The 24,585-nt window shown below is 38.5% G+C and overlaps 1 protein-coding gene across 2 annotated transcripts in view; it reads right to left on the bottom strand.

The window, feature by feature from the left end:
- The window catches only part of ADK (adenosine kinase), a 305,604-nt gene that overhangs the window by 13,158 nt on the left and 267,861 nt on the right, over window positions 1-24,585 (bottom strand). For both annotated transcript variants that reach the window (XM_082486535.1, XM_082486536.1), the window contains exon 10: window positions 5,466-5,552. In XM_082486535.1, coding sequence (XP_082342661.1) covers window positions 5,466-5,552 — 87 coding nt within the window. The remainder of the gene's footprint in view (window positions 1-5,465; window positions 5,553-24,585) is intronic.

The raw sequence follows: 24,585 nt of genomic DNA, 5'->3' as shown, positions 1-24,585 counted from the left end.
ATCCACCGGCTTCAGTCAAGGTATCCAAAGATACACTAGTGTGTTTGGAAAACAGAACCAGACTTTTTTTTAAAAAAGGTTTCTGAGTCAAACTTTTAATAGTTGAGGAGTAATGATCAGCAATTGTTCTGTGCACTATGGGTTCTTTGCAAATCTATATTTATATTTCTTGTGCTGTGTTTTTATATACATATATATGTATATGTATAATATATGCAAAGAATGTTTCACATTAAGGATCATATTTTAACATTTCAACTATGTAGAAGTATATACCAAATATTACTTAGCTCTGAAATCAAAGCTGAATGTCACTCTATAGAAAATAATCTGCATTTACCTCATGAAAACAGGCTAAAATTTGAACAATGTGATGACCTTTAGGCAGTCTTAGGAGTCCAAGGTCTTTATCTAATCTGTGGAGGCATTTAAATTAAGATGGAAAAATAATGTTTAGAATTAACCTCTATATTAAAGATGAGGGAATGGCTTTACTGAGCCAGTTTGGCATCAGAAACAAGAGGCAAGTATCCCCACTAAGCCCTGTGGTCTCTAAAGAAAAGATAGGGATGCCATGAGGGACACTCATGCAAGGACGCATATAAAAGGTGACAATTCCTGTTTTGTTGTGACAATTCCTGTTTTGTTGCTGTCCCTGTCTCCTATCAGGGCAGTTCTCTGATAGCTGAGACGGTAGTTGGCCATCTCATAAGATTCACGCTAGGTTTCACGAGAGAGAGAACTGCTTATTCTGTGAGCGTGTGCACCAACCCCCCCCCCCCGAATGTCGCTTTCAAACTATAACTAACAGCTTTATGAGATTCCGCGGTACGTGAAAGCTGCCAATGGGATTTTTAACTTGACAGGTGGTTTGAGCTGTTGACCTCAGCTTTAATACCGACAGAGGCAAATTGCTATCAGCTCGTATTTGACACCATACAATGCTTAATGAAGAGCTCCATCTATCTCAGGATTTCTTTGCCTTGAGAATGGTATAACATCTTTATAGCGTGGTGATAAGTAATAAACCTTTGTTGTGATCATTCTGTCACTGCTTCATCACGCTACTTTAAAATGATGTGTGGTTACATTTCATACTCTAGTACTTTTCATGCAGCATATGACTAAATCATAGTAGATTACTAAGTCAATATATTTATATTGACAAAACTTGAAGAAACATTGATTTCACACCTTCTCCTATTCATTTATTATGAACTCTCGGCCCAGTTCCACTGAGCAGACAGATTCTAGGGGAGAGATTTTGCAGGGAACAATGGCGTTAACTATCAGAATAGATGCTTATTGTTTTCATTAGTTACGGTAGCAATGACACAGGGGAGTCCGAACAGAAGGCAGACCTACCCTGGCTGAAGACAGCAGGATGACATAAAGGAAAGCATAAGATGGTAAAGCTGTCCATATTTCGATCTGTTCATTGCCATTAAATAGGCTTTGATTATCATTATTACAAAGGGTCTAACTGGGGCTGACTAGTAACAAATAAATAAATGTTAGTTTAACAAGTAATAGAATGTTCCCCAAACTCTATAAACGAAGGCTGCAATTCCATTAAGAGGACTCTTGTGACATAAGCCATGGCAGCAAAGCTCAAGTGATTTGTCAATGTCATCAGAACTTGGAGGTGGAACTGCAACTTTAATTTATTGGTATTTCAGGGATTTATAACCAAAAATCTGTGGTACCCCTAAAATCCACATGAGGTGCTGAGATGCTACAAAGTAAATCATTATCGCTTAAACTTCTAAAAGGTAGAAGTGTTGCTGGACAGCAATGCAGGCAGAACTCGGTTAGTGTTGTTTAGAGAAGTGTTTTTAGCATAAAGATACTTGCAGCAATTTTAAAACTCGGTTTCTCATTCAGGCATTGCACCAGCCTGAGTGGCAGATGACTTGATGCCTGCAGTAAGAGGCAAGAAATTCAGAGAGACTCCTGGTGCCAACTTAATAAAAACACATTTCAACTGAAGAATGCAGTTTATTTCTTGCTGCTAGCTGTTGGAGTGAGCTAGTTCTCCTTGGAGGCCAGCGGCTTCATGTTCAGAAATGCTCAACTCATGAAGCAACTCACAGAGGTACAAGTGCCCAGAAACTTTGTCTCTTTAAACTTTTTCATGACTTTAAGGTTTCAGGACCTTCAATAGTTGGACAGGTTCTAGAAAAAAAAAGCCCAACAGATTTCTCCTTTTCCACTTTCACATGGAGAAACACACGAGGAGTGATTTGCCAAGTTGGCATAATTATCGAGAAGGAATTTCCTTACAATCTGTGAGTTATACCTCTGGAAGAGAGTGCCTCCGTGAAAGACCTTTCAAAACATGATTAAGTCTAACAAACCTGACCTCCTAATGTAAAATAAATCCTGCTTGATGGGGTTACTTCTCATTATAACCCACATTTCCCTCTCAGCCAAGACATTTGCTCCAACAAAACCACTGTTTGATCATGTTAATATACCAGTCCCAGAGAAGTATGGGAAGCTTTGCCATGGGACTCTTGTTCTCTGTTGTTTGAATAAAGGAACTATGTTTCCAGGAGAGTATATTATACCATGGAGTGTATTTTTGAGTTAGGGGATGAATTTTGAGAGATTTTACTACAACGACACTAAAATCAAAATATTGTATGTACTGTTGTCTAGGTAGTAACAACTTCATAAAAACCTCAATCAAAGAAAGAAGTTAGAAAAAACCTGAAGAGACTATAACCCTCCCATTATAAAAATTCTGTCAGGACAATAACACTGCATCTGGCTCAATGCTAGAATCAACAGAAGATACATGTGTCGCACAGTATTACCAACACTACTGCGTAGGGCTTGCTGGTAAGGAGACAATAAAGAACTTTTCCTGTTGCAAATATGTACCTTTGAAAACACATGAAAAGTGTGATATAGATAAAATACAGACATTTCCCCCAAATGAAACACAGACCAAATCAAAGCCTATCCAGTCCAGTATCCTATTTCCTACATATGGGAAGGAAAATGAAATGACTCCATGAAGAAGACGACCACAGTATATAAGACTGGAGTCAGCTGTGTATCTAGGCTGTTATGACTCCCAAATCTCCCATCTGGACTAAACTCAGGCATATCTGTTCTCTGAGGTGAATAAATGACCAATTTATTATTTATGAAGTGACAGAGGAGAACTAAGATATCTCAGAAGCTAATGGAAGAACCATGGATATGATAAAGCTCCTGTTGCTTTGTGAGTCGCAGCAGAGAGAAATATGGCTCAACAAGAACCTAAGTTCACATACTGATACTCAGGTAAGTGTCTAACCGCAATCAGATTTCAGACAAATCTGCAACTGCTGAGCCAACTTCCATTACAGAGGGACAAACAGCTGTGGTCCCTGCTTTCCCTGGTGTTGAGGGAGAACCGTACAATGCTGTGCTACCACTGGACCGCATTGCACTTGTGCTCCATACAAAAAGCATCTGATGCCTCGGTGCTATTTGTGGGGGAACTGAGGAAAGTAACATATGTCCATAAATAGTGATACAGGACCTTTGTTAAGATTACCCCAAATCCATTGAAGCTTGCTGTATCCAGACACGTTATCCCAACAACAGACTTAGAATGACAAAGGGGATTTGATCTCTTAGAAGACCTATTTTCTTTCCTTCCTTCCCAATGGAGTTTAGCATTTTCCACACCATTTTTCCTCTTGGAGAAAGGAATCTTACACATGGTCCAAGACCAGTCTGACAGGATGTGCCTGAACTTCCACTGCTGGTGGAAGGTAGCAGTTTGGAACACAGTCTGATGTGGCTTATATCAGCTTTTCCATTCAGGATGTTCTGAATAATTACTAAAGTCAATGTTTTAGCCCTTCTATGGAAAAACAGCAGCTACAGCAGTACCAGGGAAAGGGATATAATTTAAAGACGAAGAGTTATGAGATATCAGGCAGTTCTTAAAGCCTGATTATGTAGTTGCAATAGTCTTCCTGCAGCTAAACTAGGAAAGAACACAAGTAGGATTATTAAAAAAAAAAAAGTCCTGATTTCAAAATGCCTAAAATTTGAAGAACTGAGAATAAACGCAACCTGAGATAAATATGGCAGACATGTGAAAAGCTGTTTCTTGCTGAGGCAAAGCTTGGGTGGCATCTACCATATTGCCCACCTGGGCCCTACCCCGTAATATTTTATTTTCAAGATCTGAAAACAAAATTGGCAAGATCTTTTCTCTTTTTTTTTTCACAACAAGAACAGCAGCTTACTGGCACAGCCGATACATAAAGCACATGTATACAAGGACAAGCACTTGAAGATCTTATTTATGTTACAGTCACTGTTACTTACTGGTTCAAATGTAGTCTTGTTTGTGATTTAGGAACAATAGAGACTGACAAGCGTGCACTAAAAGGTATATGAATAATATGACCTAACCTGTTTCCCCCTATTTCTGCCCTTTTTGATTCACAAAAGCACCAAAGCAATGAGTAATAACTTTCCTATTTTCAGCCAGATTTAAGCACATACTGAAAATTTATCATTGGTTTAAGTGATGCATAAAGTAAGGAGGGAATTACGTGCTTAAGATTAAGCTTACGTTGAATGCTTTCTCTTTCTTGAAGCAGGATGCAATTCTGAAGCTTTAATTTGGTAACACGCTGCTTGTTATCCCCTTCACAGCTACAAGACCGAGCCCTGCATTTCTATTTATAAAGTCTCTTTGGTAATGTTTCTAGTAAATTAGTGACTAATGGAGCTCCTTACAGCTACTACGTACTAGATATTAGAGCCTTCAGGATGCAATACTGCATCACAGAACTACATGTATGAAGGTTACAATGAATGACAGAACTTTTGGATTAGATTGGTTTTTGGCTTATATTGAATCATTTTTTAAAACAGGCATAGACAAAACATCCTCTTTTTTCCTTAGAGCTTGTGCCAAAAAAAATAGTTAGTTTGCAAATGGATATTAAGCAATGCCAGATATTTTCTGGGTTTGTTTTAACAAATTAACCCTTTGTGTTCTTTTCTGATGTCCAAATAATTGTATTGGAAGCAGATGTTCTACCAAAATTGACATGATCAGAAGACATTATGCTCACTTATTAACATACTGTTTAATATTCACTACAACCTGTTTTAAAGAACAACAATGTGTTAACATTTAAGCCAGGAGGGATTTCTGTACACTATATAGTACTTGATACAGCTTGTTTATGCAACAGTCTGACAGATACAATTAATCTCATGAAAACGACCAGAGTACAGCATAATAGCATATTATTTTTAAAGTAATAGAACACACTTTCCCTTTGAAAATCAGAACTTAATTAAATCATGTAACTTCCGGATACAGAGAAAAGCTCTAAAAGAATGAAGCTCTTTCTGAAGGACAGTTGAATGAAAAAACGGTAGATTTTATACAGAGAGAATAATAGGATAATCTCCAAACAAGAGAAAGAAGTAAGAAATACCTCCAACAAATGCATCTCCAGCTCCATTGGTATCCACAATTTCACTCTGATCACTCACCAACACAGGGAAAGTAGTCACTTCATTTTCTGTAGTGGAAGGGGAGAATAAAACGTGAGTTACTTGCAAATATGACTTTGAAAAGCACAGAAGACAATGAAAGTCAAAACAATTCAAAACTGGAGCTCTAACCTGACAATAATTTGGATAAAAAATAGATTTGGTTTATAATTCTGCCTGTATTTACTGCATAGGGATACAGGAACACGTTTGATCAAGCTATTTGTTGTGGACATTTTCATTAATTAATTCCAGCCTAATTTATTTTCTTTATCTCCTAATATTAAGGGCAAGAGAAGAAAAGTAAATCAGGAGGAACAACATAAAACACCTGGACAAGACTAAGAAAACCTCATCCTGCCAAAACCAGTGCTTCCTGTTAGTTGCAGAGAGGTGATGTAGCCTCCAGAACGGCCAGTCCAAGCTTCCAAAAGGTCAACAGAAATTGTTGCATTGTAAAAACCAAAATGCACATGAACTAACTAAAATAAAGCTGTGAAATAAAAAGCAGAAACGAGTGTAAATCAAAGTGCTCTCAAATCACATCTTTTTAAAAAACACACATATGTAAGAGCCTTGAAACTTGCCATCTGACTAGATTTGGTTTCAAGATTTCAATGACTTCACCCTCTTCCTTAGTATTTTTTAAAAAAACCAAACCATTTCCTTCTCTGCAGCTCCCTGCCCTCTACTGGCACTCGTTAAACCTATTGCAATAGGTGGATACTCAGCATCTTCACCTCCAATTCAGTGCCACACCACAGTTCAACATAATTACACCACTTAGGTATGATAACTTTGGAGTTCTAGGGTTATAAATTTAATATATGCCACTAATTAATCAGCTATGGCTTTCCAGGTGGTAATGTCATAATGACGTGATAAAAATATAATTACCACCTTGTCACAATACCTTGTTAAAGTGTAAATTACCCCTGTAACAGAGCCAATGGAAGTTCTGCCTCTGGTAGTCAGTATGCATTAAACTGTCTCAGAGCAAACAGATTGTCCTTTGGCAGACAGCAGGAATTAAAAAAAGGGGAGGGGGAAGAAAAGCCTGTCAACCAGTGAAAATGAAAACCATCAGAGCTGTTTTCTTTTAATTTTTGGTAAAAACAGAAATAAAAAGGGAACTAGACCCTCCAGTAGCTGAAAGCTGGAGATGAGTAGTTTCTTCACTGTCCAGCAACAGAGCAGATCATAAAAATCACTCTTACACTGACGTAGACAGTAGCAAACAAGGAAACCTAGTTTGGGAGGCATATAAAGAATTCACAGTCTCAAATCAGGCAAGTCTGTGTGTGCTGCAGAGGTACCAGAAGGATCCCGGTTTCTGTGAAATGCAGTGTATCAGCTCTACTGCTCCTCACCATCTGCTACTAAGTGAACCAGGCAGATATAATGATGCTGCCTCCAGAGGGAACTGTTGGCTGGCCCACCAGGAGGGGAGGGGAGGGGAGCATTAGCAACAACCATCCATGAGAGGCAAAGGAAAAAGGGTAATGAAAAACATAAGATGAATATTCCAATTAAAGAACAGGTTTCAGTCAGTTCTCAGGGCATCCTACTCTCTATCCTGTTAAGAAAGCTATTTAGAAAAGCGCTTCAATGCTGTGTTGTGCTCATAAGACAGTCTTCAACAGCAATGTTTTTTAGTAACTTTAACGGGACTCATTTGAAATCAAGAAAGAGAGGTCTTACATTAAACTCTGCCAGATGAGCAGAGCGTATTCATCCATTTCATAAGAAGGTATATGTGATTTGCTCTAGAAAACACCAAAACAATGAACAAAGCGAGAACTTTGTTGAAGACACATTGTAATAAACTCACCTGCGTGGGCACAAGCATGCATGGGCACACACAGATGCTCTACATTAAATGCGCTGTAGACACTGGCATATGCATAGAAATGTTTGGGCACAGACATTACATTTCGAATGCTGTAAATAGGGCTTGGCGTCAAAGACGACTCTTTTCAAGCAAACTAACACAAACGAAAGTCCTCACCACCATCCTTCTCCTTTCTTTTCCTCCAGTGTCCTGATTCCTTCCCTCAGCTCCCTCTAGTACTTGCAGGTACCTATTGCACTATGAGCTCTTATTCTGTTCTTTCTGCAGCAGATGTAAGTAAGTAACTGAATTAGTCTAAAACCCCAAACACATCATGAATTCAGCTGGTAGGAGAACAATCTTTTTTGTTCTGATCACAGTTTTCCCTCTCTACCTGGGTCATACATTCCGCCTCTATAACTTTACGTGTTTTCAAGGGGAGCAATAACCTCATATTTTGAAGTACTGAAGTTTCAGAAGCAGCTAGCGTGGCTTTGCAGCACATACTACATAATAAAGATATTACATCTGCACACATCCAACAGACAAATTATCTTTCTTCAACCTTAGGAGACCTTCTACTAGCATAGTAGAATCTACCAAACTATAGTTAACAATAATACATATTGAAAGATACAAAATAATAGTGACATGTGGGTTTTTTTTTTCTTTCACAATAAACGAAGTCGGTTAGAATTAAAGCTGCCATTAAGTTACCTTGCTATGTCTGTGCAGTAGCATAAAAATAGCAAACATCTCTCACTGATCTGTTTTCTAACAACTAGGCACAACAGGGTGAATTAAGATGAAGCAGAAGCCTCCATTCTGAATATCCTTGCTTTTGTGACTTTAATGTCGCTTTAACTTCATTTTTGTGTGTGATCTATTATGTTATAAAACTCCCAAATCCATCATGGCAAACATAGAGACACCTTGGCTAAGTACAGTGGTCATCAGTGGCCTTGCTTTTCAAAGTCAGTTCTGATTTCATTTATCATTCTGAGAGCTTATGAAATAAAGAATAATTACATAAGTGTTTTGAAGTCCAAGTGCTGTTCCTCTGGGCATAAAATCCAGTGTTCTATTTTTAAGCAACAAATATCTTCCATGGTAAACACCCTGGGATACAACGTATTCCACTTGGATACCATTTCCTAGAAGCTCAGAATTGTGAGCGCAAACTGCAACAAGGTGTCTGTAATTAGGGGAAGTTTTAATAATAAGCATTAATGAAATTTAAAATGTGGGGGATTCAGCTCTCTCAATGATTTTACCTTAGTGAGAAACTCCAGTTTTAGAATGATAAAGAAAAAATATTGAACATTAATGTGGTGATTTCAAAGGCTGAAGACAATATTCACAGATAAATCGGAACGAATCAGCTCATTGGTAAATTTAGTTATTGCTCATTTGTCGCTTTATGTACGTAAAGATGTGAAATCTATCTTTATTTTCCTCAGGGAAAAATATGTGCTAGCATATCTAGCTGAAGATACTTCTGTAGGTAAAACGGTCTGGAGACATAATAATTGGAGAGCAATATTAATTGAAAAACAGTGCTCCTTCCATTCAAATACATTTAAGCTCCCAAATGAACACAAGCCTATTTCGTGATGTTAACTGAAACAATCGAACTCTGATGGTAGCTGCAAATACTACAGGTCTGTCTTTAAACCAAATTAGAATCACAGACTACGCGTCTACTCTTAGTACAGTAATAAACACCAGCAAGCAATCATTACATCCAATTAGGCTGAGTACTTTCCTTAACTGGGTCATTTACCAGTCTCTCTTGCTCTTAAAAGTAGATTAAATGTGTAAACTTACATTTAATTACCTGTAACAGAACTCTTATGGGCAACATGTTGGAGTGGCCTTAATTTTGCATTAAAATAAAATAAAAGGAAGAAGGGAGCCCTAAAATATATACAAAACCGTCTAGCTACTTCCTCAAATAAGCTTTTGATCCGTGGGCTGGTAGTGGTAGTACAGATGCTTACAAGATGGAGACACGGTCATGTTTCTTTTGTGAGCTTTCACTTGCGAAAAAAAGGAACAACTGCGAAACAGAATTCTGTCCCATCTCCTCCCCACCTCCATCCTCTCTAATTTTCTTTAGATCAAGGGCCAAAACAGATAAAAAGAAAGGAGAAAAAGAAAAAAAGAGAGACAGGAAGAACTTAACAGAACATAGAAACCTGAACTCAAAACCTATAAACGTCTCTGGGCAGCTATAAGGTAAGAAGTAATGAGAAACGTATTTGGAATAAGCCCATGTCAGTCAGGATGATTCTGAGCTCCTACCTCTCTCCAGAAGGTAAACCCCAGAAGCCTATAGACTCTAAGTCTCTGCACCTTTTCCAGCACATTAATACATCTTTAAGAATTGTTAGCGTAACAACACTTCTTCCTGTCTTTTCTACAGTAAAAAATGCTGCTGTCGCTGTACTTCACACAAAGATCCCACACTTGATAATGTATATCAAACGGATACTGCAACTCTCCCACCGAATCGGCACAGCACTGTCCAAAGTTACGAGGCAATGCGGGGCAGGGCACAGTGCGCTGAAGCCCCGGTTAGAAATCCTGGAGCCTTCCCGTGACGATGTATTTCAAACCTGGCAGTGCTGATTCAACCTGTCATTTCAAAGCAAACCGAACGAGATCCCGCATTTTCAGGCTGGGACTCTCAGATAGCTCTACTGGATGAACACGCCGGCCCCCCTGGCGCTTTCTGTGTGCTTGTTGAGTTTGCCTTGTTTTGCATGCCAGCGTCTCCTCTTCCCCTCCATCTCGTTCTGTGCATTGCTTGGCCTGGTGCTGGAGCTACGGGAGGGCTTGTCAGAAAAATAAGGAATTTATTTGTGCAAGTCAATGGAGTTAAATAGCCTAACAAGCAAGATGCAAGTCAGCCACGTGCTTTGGGATCTTTCTAATCAAATATTTTAATAGTACACAACAACTGATGCTGTACAATAATGAATTCAATATGTAACCGAGCCAATTTTATAACTAGTAATAGAGAAGAAGTTAAGCCTTTATTGCAGTAATAAACAATGCTACCCCAAACAAGTTGTGGAGTAGTTGTCGTTGATAATAAATTATGCCTATGCTACGATACAATTAATTAATACAAATACTAATTTATTTCCATAATAAAAGACCCAGATAGTGCAATTAGGCTAAAATTCTCCTCACAGCTTGCTAAGCAAAAGTAAGTCCCTGTAAGTGTGCTGGCCAGGACGCAAAGACTCGTCCCTCAGAGGCAGCTGGTTAGTTTTCAGTAGAAAAAGAGAAGGAATATGATGCCAAAGACTTTGAATCTTCTGTGGCTCTACTCATGGTCCGATAGATATCTGTTGGGGAAATGACAGTGTGCAGACCCCATTTTCCCTCTCTCCTAGGAGGTAAAGTTAATCCAAAGATATTCAATGAGAGTCGCCTTCCCTTTATAGCTCTCCCCAGACATGCACGCTGTCCCATTATATAGTCAAGAGTATTTTTATTCAGAAGTCATATTCATGGCATCTAACTAAAGTGTGATTCATAAGATTAGAGCTAATAGTGGAAAGAAGGATCCTCCAAAGGAACTCGTACACTCATACACATCAGCTATTAGCAATGATGTAAAATTAAACACTATTTTTGCAGCCAGCGTATATCCTCTGAACCTACCTCTGATTCAGTCTGCACTCCTGTTAATTCAACACCACTCCTTTGAACTAACTCTTGATTTATACCAGCATGAGGTCAGACTCAGAACTCCATATCTAGATACAACAATTGTAAAAAATGTAACGGCATCAACTAATGACTCGTGAATAGCTTCCGTAGGCCCAAATGTGTTTTGTTTGCTTTACAGAAGGTGTGGGAGCCACTTAAATGTCAGTATTTTATATCTCTTCACTGCCAGTGACATGAGTTGAAGCTCTACTTTTTTTCTCATATTAAATAACTCTTGTTTGCACAAGTAACCAAAACACTATGACTGTGTGCAAAATATGGGGAAGCCAGAGGTCAACAGAAAATACTAGTTTTGCTCCGGTTTGGTGCTAATATAACATTATTTTTTTTAAAAAAAAAAAGATATATGCATACATGTATGGAAAAACTGCCCCAAAGAATAAGCGGCTGAATTTTTCTGGCATGTGTCACAATGTTTAAGGTTTAGAATGGCAATGAACTCTGTTGAAAAAGCCTTTCTGAGCACACAAGAGTATTGCCATTTGCCCACTAGGCACAGATTTCAGAGGGAGCTGAATCTGCGCCCACTGAACTGCCAGAAAATGCGCTCCTCTAACTCGGCGTGGCTGCTGAAGACATAAGGTAGTGTTCAGAGCTAAAGCCTTTTCCTGTGATCTCTGTCTGCACCAGGAAAGGGGTTGAGGACTCAGGAAAGGCAAAGGGTGTGAAGCCATAGGCAGCAAAATTAAGAAAAGCTCGAAACTTTTGCAGATGTTTCACTGATTCGACACACTGACTGTCCTGGAATCACTACGGAGAGCTCAGATGAAAATCAGTTCTGAAGACAGAAGAGATGGGTTACAATAAACAAACCTCGTGAACAGTATGGTCCTAGTCTCTGTCGAGAACCCAGGGCATCGAGCCCCTTTGCATAATGCCGTATTTCCATCAGTTCCGCTGTGAGCCCAGCCACGACAGCCAAACAGAGCCAGACCTGGCCTTGGATATTAACAAATGCAGAACTCCGTTCCTGCACTGTAAATCCTACGTGATGTGGTTTGGCCACTGTACTTCATATTTGACCCTTATGTGTTAAAAACTAAACCACCCCTCTCCCCGCCCCCTCCCCGCCTATTAGTTTTTGAGCTGCATATGGGAATGAGAAATACAAATCAATCTGTTTCTATCCATAAATAGGTAGCTTGAGAATTGAAAACAAAGGGAAGTGATCACAGTCGGAATTTCAATGTCTAAGGTAAAGAATATATCACATATGTACGTCCAAGTTACACTGACATATATGTCTTAGCTCACACGTGCTCTTCAGCCTTCTGAAACTTGGCTATGGGGACTGTGCAAAAATTAAGCATCTTTCAGCTCAGAAAGCAGAACCATGCACTTCATTTACTGTTCGCGCTGACCCACACACCAGCAGGAATGTAGGTATGTTTTTTTCCCCATTTCATTGTATTCTACAGACATATTTTTAACTACTGCCTAGCTGGACCAGCAAACTCCGTCCTATGGGAGAATTTTCTGACAAATACCGACCTATAATAAGGTCAGAGCAGTTCCTGCCCAAAAGCTTATCAGGGCAGTGGCTAAAAAAAAAGGAGAAAAACACATTATAATTTGATTTTGGGCAGGACGAAAACTGTATTATGCCTCACATTTTCTATACATTAAGCATATTGCCCCAGCGGGGCGAACACACCTGTCAAAACTTGCCGGCTTTCTTAGTTATACCTCAGTTTCAGAGTGGTGAACACAGAAATCACATCATTTAAATAAATGCCATGTTACATGACAGCTTTGTTTATGCTACATGATAATCTGAGAAGCATGGGTCGTCAGTGGAGGCAGAAATGGGCCCAAGGCACTTCTGTTTTACTTGAGCATCAGTAAGACTGAAAAGAGAAGGAGTGAGCATTAGGTCACTACAGAGCAGTCCTGAAGGAGCTTTTTCTTCTGGGAGAATTTATATTTAGTTCCATAAACACAATCAGTCCATCAGAATGAAAGAGACAGCCCTTCCCCAGAAACATGACTAAAAATAAGTTAATGCGTATATATATACACACACTTGTCCTTAAAAAAAATAATTAATTGGATACTAGTTGGACATTGCTGAGATAGGTATACCATAGAAATTCCACAGCATTGTCTTTAAATATTCAAATTACATGTAGAAATTTTAATTTTTCATTCTTTTAACTCAGAGCTCAGACGTAGAATTTTTACAATTATCTTTTTCTTCTCATGCTGTATTTGTAAATTCTGTGTTGCCTTTAATTATGATCTCCCTAGACTACTTGCTCATTTTTAAAGAATGAAACATGCTTGCTAAATGAATTTTCTCGGGCGTTTGCTGGTGTTAGATCTATTAGAAGATGTCACTGCAGTGGAGGCTGAAATTTGTTCCAATCTCAATGGGAAAATATTCTGCTATTAAAATGCCAGTTAAAAACAGAGCAACTCCATTTTTTTTAATTGAATTCTTTAAGCGTTATGCCAGTCATTCTAGAGAGAGACTTTGGCCCAAAATGAAGTTTATTTTTCCCCTAAATTAGTTGCAGCTCATTACTTAGATAACTAAATATCCCAAACTATGATCTCTGTGGTATCACTTAATCAGTTTAAAAGTATTACCTAACCATTGCTTTAAAGTCGGACGGTTAATCTACCACCTGGTAAAATACTTTCACATACATTTTAACATAAACTACGCAACCCTGAATTTATACAATATTGACTACATAGTGAACCTAATTCATTTGGATACAGCTATTATAATAGCAGTTTTGACAAACAGTTTCCGGCAAGAGCTCTTTAATCATATGTTTGTGTAACAAACCTTTTAAAGCATGGCAGTAGGATATAGACACTCATAAAGGTAATACAACGGGTTTTACAATGTGTGCACTGCTGTCATTTAAGTAAGCCCCGACGATATAAAAACAGGCTGCTTGACAAAACCGAAATAACTAACCTAGCAGACAAATTTAAAATTTCCAGCCTCTATCTCTGCGGAACCTTGTCAAACTCCTGCCACCGCCTGTCACTCAGTTTATGGTTTTATTTCTGTAGTATCAAAGTGCTGAATCATTCAGTTTTAAGCTATTTCAACCTAAAAACCAAATCAATACATTGCTCTTTGGTTTAGAAGCAATAAAACCTATTAAAAATCATCAAACTTTAATTAACATGCATAGCCAAGTTCAGCTTGTGATCTTTTAAACCTAATTTGTATTCTTGTTGTTGTCAAGATGACCACAAAGATATGTATTAGAAGAAGGAAAAAAGGAGTTCCGGCTCTCAAGAATTCTGAAAATCAAGACTGGTAAGCAAGTAAATAGATATGTAAAAATAAAACGCGGACACTCTGACAATATAATTAAGTTATGAAAAGTTACGAAGAAAGGCAAGAAGCAGATACTGCTTTAAAAACCAGAAAGCAATGCAGGAAAAAACTGATTAGCCTACAGAGTGATATCATTTGTACTGTAACTTAAAAATGTGGGAAAAAATTGGAAAAAGCTTGTTATTTGTCCATTTTAGAACCATTTCAGTATAAACCATATAGTTAATGGTTATTTAGATACGCTGCCTTCTTTTTTGCCATCTTTTCCTATAGGAAATAAACCCAGATGAAAAAAAAAAGACTTTCAATTTAACATTTTTGAAGAAAATGGAAAGAAAATTAACTTCTGTAACTTCTAATTATTATGGAAACAAAATTAACTCCTGTAACTCTCAACTTGCCAAATTTATACTTGCAGCAAGCTTTTACTCATCTTGGCTGCTTGCTTCATTCACCCTCCTTCCCCGCATCCTTCTCTGTTGCTTGTTGATTCCTACTGATTACAGAAATGAGTGAAGGGGCCTGCTGCTGACTTGGAGGCTGATTGTAGCCAACGACCTGGATTTTTATGCCAACAACAACTTAGATGGCTTCATTCTTTTTCCATATAAATACAAATCTGACCCGAAAGCTGCTGCTCGGCGGCAGCAGAGGTGGGAGCGGAGGGCGCCAAGAAGGAACAAAGCTGCTCGGGAGCAGACTAACGTTGGGAGCAGGTTTTTCTGCTGAACGCACTTGTCAAACTCGACCTTCGCGCCTGTATTGTTTTACTCATCCAGTCTCTTATTTCCTTTTTCTGATTTTATTCTTAAATGCCTGTACATTTTGCCTGTTCAAGCTGAAAGAATTGGAAGAGTGGTGCTTGCCTCCTGTAGCTCTAACTTTTTATGAGGAGGCCTCCACTTCCCTGTTAACCAAAACCAGGGAATCCACCAGTGCCCCCAGTCTCCAAGGAGAGAAGGGCTGTCACTCCCCACCAATTTATCCGATTCCAGCAAAGGGTGTGCTCCAACCCTAGTCTATCCCTAGCAGTTCGGCTTGGCCTTGAAGAACTAAACCTCATTTCTTTTTATCATCATTTTCTAACATATTGTAATTTCTGTATTCATTTCCCTAAGCCCTTTGAGATCACAGCTTCATGTGGTCTCATCATCTCAACCAGTGTAGTGACTGCCCCAGAAGCCAACAGACAACACATATCCGGTACAAACATCCAACATGCTTTGCTTTGTTTCTCCAAACATCTGTTTCGCTTGCACACACAAAGACAACTCGATGGTTTCTGTATTCTACCTTTCACAGCAACTGTCCCTTGATTTTTGAAAAGTTTAAGCTGTCTAGTTAAGCAGGAAATCCAAAAACTATCTTTAAGATTTTAATATTTGGTTTTAGCCAAATATAAATATGTCAGTGCAAAAAAGCAGATACTTGTATTCCATGATGCACCAGAGATTAAAAGCAAATTGCATTTTTAGCACTCTGCTAACTGCAGTGTTTAACTGCTCACAAATGGATTTTCATATTTTTGTAGTAATTTACAGTGTGCGGTAGGTATTGCAATCTAATCCACCAGAATTGCATATTTTTTACCAACTTGCTGTTTATAAATAATGCAAGTATTAGGTTATTAAATTTTTTACAATTAAGTGACTAAGAAAGCTGTTTATTGCCTTCCGTTATACCCTCTGTTAATAAGATCGTTGTTGCAGATGTTCATGTATGCTGCATTGATGTTTAATGGTGCATGATGCTCTAGGTGGTTCCCATAACCTTGCTTTGTCTACTATGAGCTGACTCAATTGATATGATAATAGAGAAAAGAGGTCTGAAACAAGCTGGGCTGTACTGGCACAATTTGCATAACCTTTAAATTTGCCATCATTTGATAGCCAACTGCTCCTAAAAAATTCTTATTCAGTTGTCAGCAACAACAATGTACTGTACAAAGAGCATTCTGCAGTTGGACAGGTGGGGAGGAAGGCGAGGGCACGCACAGTTTATTGCACTTCTATATTCTGTCAGGAAATGTACTTATTATCAAATTTATACAGCCAACAATTGGAGTAGAGTTCTGCAGTTCCATTTGTGATCAATTGCTATTAGCCACAATGCACGGCCTGGCTTCTTTTCAGGTTCACAGTACAATATCACTGTGTCGGATTACAAGGGACATAAATATTTGGTTCCATAGACTCCTCTCTGATTTAGTTTTGACTGCTAATCAGGGGGGCAGGCAGAGGAATCAGGATGGATTAGGAGAGCGGTGGGGGGCACAGGGGAGGACACTACAGCAAACAAAATCAACCTAAGTAGCCTTCCAAACTTTAAATCTGGGTTCGGAGGACTCTTATGTATTCTTTTTAACCAAACATTAGTATTACATAATTCAGTAGATATATAGGCAAAACCTAACACTATAAAAATAGTTCATGTTTACTGTACCCACTAAACATGCTGCCTGTATATACTTTAAGTCAGTCTGCTTACTTCACTATTATTTGTAACAAAGAAAACAGCTATGGTGAAAGTAAGCCGGAGCCTACTTTCATTCTAATGGGATCAACTACATAAACATTATTTTTGTGGTATCCAGAGGTTTACATCTGAACTGCCACTTCATATTCTATATCATGCTCAGGTGTGACAAGGCCAGGTCACGTGCACAGCCTACTTTTCAGATAGGGCATTTAAACCTTTTCCACTTTCCTTTCTCTGTAAAACCTACTGTGGAAATCACTGAGCCAAACTGATCATAAAATCTCACAACTCCACTTTTAGACAATTAACCATTTTTGAGAACTCCAATTACACCCTCCCACCCCCAATGTTAACTCCAGATGTTTTTGTTGTCTTGCACAAATTAATCCTAAATACCCAAAGTCAGGCGAAGCAGGACCCATTCAACCCTCCCCTTTGTCCACTTTTTCCACTAGCCAGAATCTCTGCTCTGTCCCTCCTGGAGCTAAGGATTTGTTTCCCATTCAGCCACCTATTTCCCACAACTTCTATTGCCTGCAACTGGATGCTACAGCAGAGAAACTTCTAATCAAAGGGTCAATTCCTGGAGTTAATTTTCGTCCAGGGTCACCATACATACCCACATTTTACTCTCCTTCCATTCTGTGCAATTATTTTATAGTGACTATTTGAGCAGGTGAAGATTAGAGGCTTGAAAATGTAAGTTCCATCATTTATGGCAAAAGCATGACACGGATAGCTACAATTTAAACTTTTCTACAATGTTCAACTGTAATCACAAGACGGGAAATAAAATCTCTAAATTAAAGATGATAGGCTATCAGAGTCTGTAGGGCACCTTCTGAATAGAGATTCTGCTGTTCAAACTCTTCTGTGATGATTTGTTATGAAGTGAGCTGCTGCCTAATAAAAAAAGGCTAAACCTGCCAAAATAATGCAAAAAAATAATCTACAGAAGATATTCTGCCGAGGTGCCAGTGGTCAAAGGGTCCAGTTCTTTATGCACCTCATTTGTAACAGACAACAAAGATCAAGAAGACACCTTAAGGTAAAACGTGTTATCAAATCTTTCAGCATACATAAAGTTTGCTTTTTGTACAACCTCGAGGTAGACTACAAAAATTGAATTGGAGATTGCAGGCAAGGTACAACACACAAAAAGACACATGGATCGGGATAAACCATTAATATTCATGAATGTTTTAAGTTCTCCATGGCCATAATCGATATCCAATGAAGTTAATGAGATCTTTCCATTGATTTCAAAAGATGCTGGGTTGAGCCCCAGAGACAATAACATCACATTCTCTGCAAGCACTCCAGCTGATAACACATACTTCGATAAGTTGCTACCCTCCCATTCAGAATTTCAGCAATGAACATAAGATACATTATCTTATTTCAAACTAGTTTTGCAAAATGAGCAATATACCATTGTAAAACTCAATATGGAACATTTAATATCTTTAATTGAAGAGCAGTCAAGGCCACAGTAGTTACTTGCAACGTTAATGCCAATATCATATCCACGAATAAGAAAATCGTTATTTGTTTAAGAAGGAAATGAAAAAGATAGCCTTAATGTGTTATCCTCCCAAAAGGTTGAGATTTTGTTTTGTTTTAACTTTGAGCCTCAAGAAAGCAGTGCTTCAAACTCTTATGTCTTCTAACACATTTAAGCCCATCCAATAGATTTAATCACTGATAAGCAGAGTTATAAGTTCAAACTGGCCTTGACCTTGGGCAGTATGACATTATCTGAAAACCATTAATGGTCTGAAACTAAAGGAAAAGCTCATTAATAAAAGCAAAACCGTACAAAGGTACAAAGGTAAAAAGAAAAGGAAAAAAAAAAAAAGGAAGTTTTATTAGAAGTATTGATCATGACCTAGGGCACTACAGACATTGATCTTCCCACATCTCCACAGGAAAAAAAAAGTTAAGCCAACAAATTATTGATCTATTATGAAACCTGCTGAACAAGCCATACATTTAATTTCTTACAATGAAAAAAATAATCACACCAAATTAAGATAAAGAGAAAACACATTTGTTAAAAAATTACAATCTGATTAATTTCATAGAACAGCCACACTGTTAGTATGATTTGAACCTAAGTGTTGGGAGGGGAGAAGCCTAAGCACTGTCAGCCTTTAAAGCACGGGTTTCAGATTTCACCTCATCAAACCATATGCTTTTAAGGAGAAATGGGTAGCGTCCAAAACTGAATATTGCAGCAGCACAGAATGTAAGTAGAGAAAAGGAAAATGCTGAACTTTTAAGCTTAAAGCATACATTTAATGACAAGTTCATAGGATAATTATTTTATGCGAAACAATACTGTAGTTTTGGATTTTCTTCAGTTTGGTTCAAAAAGTCAGAAAGATATGTTTAGACTGACATAACACTGTAGCTGCAAAAACAGTTGCTGAAAACCTCACCAGAATTTCATATTTGGTGTACATAGAGAAGGGTAGGTGTCATTTTCAGAAAACAGGGGATAACCTTGACAAAGTTGTATCAATTCCATGTACATGTGAAAAACACAATTTAAATTTGGAAGGCTCTCATTAGTTTCAGTGCTTCCCAATTACTCAGTGACCAATTCTACTGTCTCCCCATTCTTTTAATATAGTTCTATGATAAAATCAGTGGGTTTCAGCATATGAGATGTCAAAGAGACCGTTTCCCTTCTAACAGTATATTCATGGCTCTGTCCCCTTATTCTTTGCTCTTTGCTTTGCAGACATAATTCTATAATATTACCAGCTGATACTGCAGCAACTTTCCTTCCAACTTTGGAACCACAGTCTTTGTTGCTAGATGGAAGTTCAGAATAAAACATCATGTTTTATGCCTCAGAGTGAGGTTCCAGAGCAACTTCAGCCACTATAGCTTGCAGATAGTATAGCCTCATCCTTGTCTCCTTCGACTGCAAACGCTGTGTTCTTTCCTCCTGTGCTGGCAGTGGTACTCAGCTGGACCCTGCAACCAGCTGGTTCAGAGAGGCCGGTACCTTACCAGGGTAGGTTTCTGCCACTCTGTGTAGACTGCTGAACTGGTTCCCCAGGTGGGCAGAGAAGAGCTGGTAGTACAGGGGAAAAGCAGGGGATGGAAACATGTGTCCTAGGAGGAGCCAGTCATTTCTGACTTTTCTCTCAGTTTAGAACTGCCAGGGAGCCAAGTCCCCGTCTCTCGTGCTCGGAGGACTACGTAGCTACAGAATGGATAATGTGAACCCTCATTCCTCCCATGACTGCCCAGAACAGTAGGGGCCTGCCTTGGTAACCAGAAGGCTTAATTACTACAATTCTTTCTTCTCAGGATTTCAGGTGGGTTGTTCTGTTGCTTTGTGTTTTGAGCAAACAGAATAATATTGTGACGATGCAATTTTTCTCTGTATGTATGCACAACCTCACAACTCACTCAGATCACCAGTAAAAAGGTACCAATTTTAAAGTATTACAGCCATGTATACAGGAGGTATCAGAAACTTATGATAAATTAATTCTATGTGGATGCTCTAATTGAGGAATAGTATCATAGGGAAGGCCTCATTTCTCAAAAAAAAAACCAAACCAAAAAAGCTAGAGTGTACGAAGCTACTTTCTTTCCTGATCAAGAGAGTCCATTTGAGATTTAATGGCACCTGAATCAATATCTTACTGTAAATTCATTCAACTTTGCTCTCCAGAGTCAACCAAGCAGGCCTCAAGTGGTTTAAGAGATGGCTTTACTGAAATCCCCCTGCCTCAGTCCAGTCTTGATGTTGAGCGTGCCTACCTGTTACGGGTAGCACCTCCAGGCAAAAGATACCATTTCTGAGAGGAGTCCTTCAGTGTGCTGTGCGCCATCTTCTTGTGATACATTTAGACTCATTTGGGATAGTAAAAACAAAAGTCGAGTGTGAAGAATGGCAGAAGTGTCTCACACTCATGGGCTCTAAAATGTCAGTCAGTGTAAAAAAGGTGCACGTACAAAAAACAATTCTACATTTAAATACACAATGACGGGATCTAAACTACCTATTACCACACCATAAAGAAAATTTGAAGTCACAGCAGCTAATTCTATGAAAATGCCAGAACAACCACCAGTGGCAGCCAGAAAAGCAAATAAAATGTTAGGAATTATTAAGAGAGGAATACAGAACAAAGGAGACAACAGAATTAAACCACTTTGTAAATGTCTCAGGCACTTGAACATTCTGGTCGCTCATTCACAAAGCTATGGCAGACCTGAAAAAAGCTGTAGTAAAGGGTGCGCCAGGGTGTCAGAATTATGGAGCAAACAAAGAACAAATAAACAGAATAGGAAAAGAGTCTGGGAAAACGACTAGTGAGAGGAAGATAAGCAGGAGTTCTGCAAGATCAAAAGTAATAAGACATTGTATGTGGAATGATTACGGACTGGCCATGCAATGCAAACCACAGGAGATAGCCAGTAACATTCTTAAGTGGCTGAATCCAAACAAATAAGGGGAGGCATTTCTTTACACAACTCAGAGTCTGTGACACTCATTATCACAAGACATTATGTATGGTAAAATCCTATTTTGGACTACTAAGCACAAAGGCAACATCTCTAGTTCAGAAATTCCCAAGCTACGGATTGCTGGACGCCAGGAGAGTGTAACATGGAAGTATCAGTATAGGTTTGTTCTGGTTTATCCTCTTTTACAAGTACCCACTACTGTACGCTGTTGCAGGTACCAGGTTACACCGACCTTTGGTCTGCCTCAGTCCGGCTCCCACTCTTTCAGTGTTGCCTCTCCAACATCATATCATTTCTACCACCTAAGCAGTGGATTTGTATATTAACAGTTACGCCTTCAAGAATGCTTTTTAGAATTGTGGTACAAAACCCGACTTCGTAAATCTACGTGTTTGTATTTGAGAAACGAATATAGAAGTAATTCTGTGCAAGAGGAAATGCTGCCTCGTCCTAAGGAATGGGATAGCGGCCCATACTTACTGCCCTTCAACAAACGTGCTTTTTTCACAGCTTAAAGGGCTAATTTTTCCTCGGAATGCCAGAATTCACTGTAGCACCTGAAATTCAGACTAGGTTTAATAAGAGGCACAGTTTTGCCTTGAAAATTCGTTATTACTAGTGATTATACGCAAAAATGTAATTTATCAGCTTCACTCAATTTCTGTGCTAAACTGGTGCATTAACATGTTAGACTAGAAAAGATACCCTTTTTTAAACTGATACGAAATTACTGAAACACACACACATTACGCACACACATATATTTATTTTTACATATATGTTTATGCATTCTTTGAGATGCAACATTGATACACTTTTAAGTCCAGTTAAAATACCGGTAACCGGGAATTTAGCTTTCAATAATGTGTTTCAGCTGTCTAATAAAATGCTCAGACCTTCTCTCCCACACAGCATGAAATCATGAATGGTCTCAGTTACAAAAAGGTATTACCAGCTTTGCTATTCATTAATCCCTATCAACAAATCTTCATTATTAATTTAGGCTTTGTGGTTTCCTGTCACAACTAAACTAAAAATAACCCTATTGGGCTTTCTAGCTCGTTTTTTATGCCATTAAGGACTAAAATTTCCTTTTATTCCTAAATCCATTTTTGTTTTTTCAACTTCTCTTTCCATTTCTGAATATAAATGGATAGGAAAAGTGAAAGTGTGTAATTCTGTGAAAAAGAGTACACACTGTAATATAACCCAGCTCCTATTTCCCTAGGTCCAAGACACTGCTTTTGTTTGTGTAAACACACAGGAAGGCTGGCTGATAAAAAGAGCTAGTGAAGGTTTTCCTGTCTGGAAGGCTGCTCATGGAAGCTGCGAGAAGTAAGGAAAAAAATATCACTTTTTCTCGCTTCTTAGAGAACACACAATACCTTACAGAAAGAGGAGCTGCAAACAGGCCCACCGTAAAGTGTCAGCAGTGTCAATAGTAATAAATACTTCTATGTTTTATAGATAGGCTTACAAGGTAACATGCTGGTCTATGATTGCAGCGCAACCTGACAAAGAGAACCCACTGACCTCTGTTTAGAGTAAGCTGCATGCTTGAACATCAGTCCTTTTTCTTCGCCCCAAAAGCATACAGCATCATGCCATTATGATTTAAGAACGGCTCTTAAGATCTCTCTAGTTTCCACAATCTTGACAGCCCTTCTAAAACGAACAGTTTAAAAACTCTCCTTCTAAAGTATTCAAGATCTAACACATCCTTACAAAGTAAAAGAAGCTGCATCGTTCCTAAAACCATGCTATGCATACCTTTGTTGTTATTTTCATTTAGATTGGGTTTTGGTTCTATTTGGGTTTTGGCTTTTAATTTATGGACATATCCTCATATGTTACCCTAAGAATGGTTGCACTGGGTGACACCAACACCCATGTAGCTCAGTATCCTGTTTCAGATAACAGGTAGAGGCAAATGCCTCGCATTACTCCAATATCAAACGCTTGGTAGGCAGGCTTTAAAATTTGGTAATATTGCAAGTCTTATCGTGACATATTAATTTGCTCTATTGTACTTGCTGTTTAATTTATGGACTAAATTAAATAACAATTAATAATAAGAAGTAGAAATTCACAAAACTATTTCAGAATGTACTCTGTGGTAGGTATGCTAAGAAATTTTTAAGAGGAATCCTTCTTATTCTACCACATTTGCCAGCACTGCTAATGCATTTCCTGAAATTTTCTCAAGTGACGTATCCCACAAACTGAAGAAGATGTAAGTGGTTACTAAGGCCCAACTAAGGTGGCTTTAATGCTTGAATCCTTAAAAAAAATCTATTTTCACTGCCATCTTCTAACAAATGAGGTTATTTCAAATGTGCCCTTAACAGAGGTGGTCTCGCAAACACTCGGGGGGGGGGAGAGGGGGGGGAAGAATGGAAAATTCTGTGTTCACTCCTGAACATGCCAGATTTCATCATTCATAACTTGAAAAATGCTGAAGTGATTTTCTTTAAATTTGGATTGTTTTTCTTTCCTCTCTTAAAGCTATAAAACAAGCCAAGTATAAAGTTTGTAGCTTCAGCTGTTTTTGAATTATGCAAATATTTCAATATAAAAGTATGTTTTTCCATTGCTGAACTGATTTTGCTCAGACTTTCCGAAGATTTCCCTTTGGGCCAAGACCAGTCATAAAATGTATCTGACTAAAAGTAATTTGTTTAAAAATGTTATGAGCAACTCTGTAAAAGGGATAGCTTTCACAGCATTTGATTCTGACAAATGTTATAGCACACATATAGATATGACATACAGGTTCTTGCCAGAGCTTGCGATTTTTGGTGCGTTTCTTAAAAGCTCCAGCTGCTGAAATCAGGAGATTACATGTGTTCATTAACTCTCCCCCCTTTCCCAGCATATGTATTTTTTGTGGTTATGGAAAAAAGTATTGAAACATGAAATGAATGTATCCCATAAACTCAAGAACCCTCAGTCAAATCCAATTTCTCAGGCCTGGGAAGAGGGATATGTTGGAACAAGGCTGTGGTAGTGGGACCAGAGTTTTGAAAGCCAAGTAATTCTCAGTATGGCTGAGGAGCATCCACACAAGGAATCAACCCAATACTGTTCCTCAAATGAACTTTTCTGGTAAGCAAGTCCATAGATCCTATTTTCCATTACCAGTACCTTTCCCAAGCCACAGTCCTCTATACTGAAAGGTTTTGTCACAGGTGTCTCTCACAGGCTACATTTTTTC

Source organism: Vanellus vanellus, assembly GCF_965231255.1.
Source record: "Vanellus vanellus genome assembly, chromosome: 7".
NCBI classification, from domain to species: Eukaryota; Metazoa; Chordata; class Aves; order Charadriiformes; family Charadriidae; genus Vanellus; species Vanellus vanellus.
The sequence above is the reverse complement of the archived record's forward strand: the minus strand, read 5'-3'. Positions and strand labels throughout refer to the sequence as shown.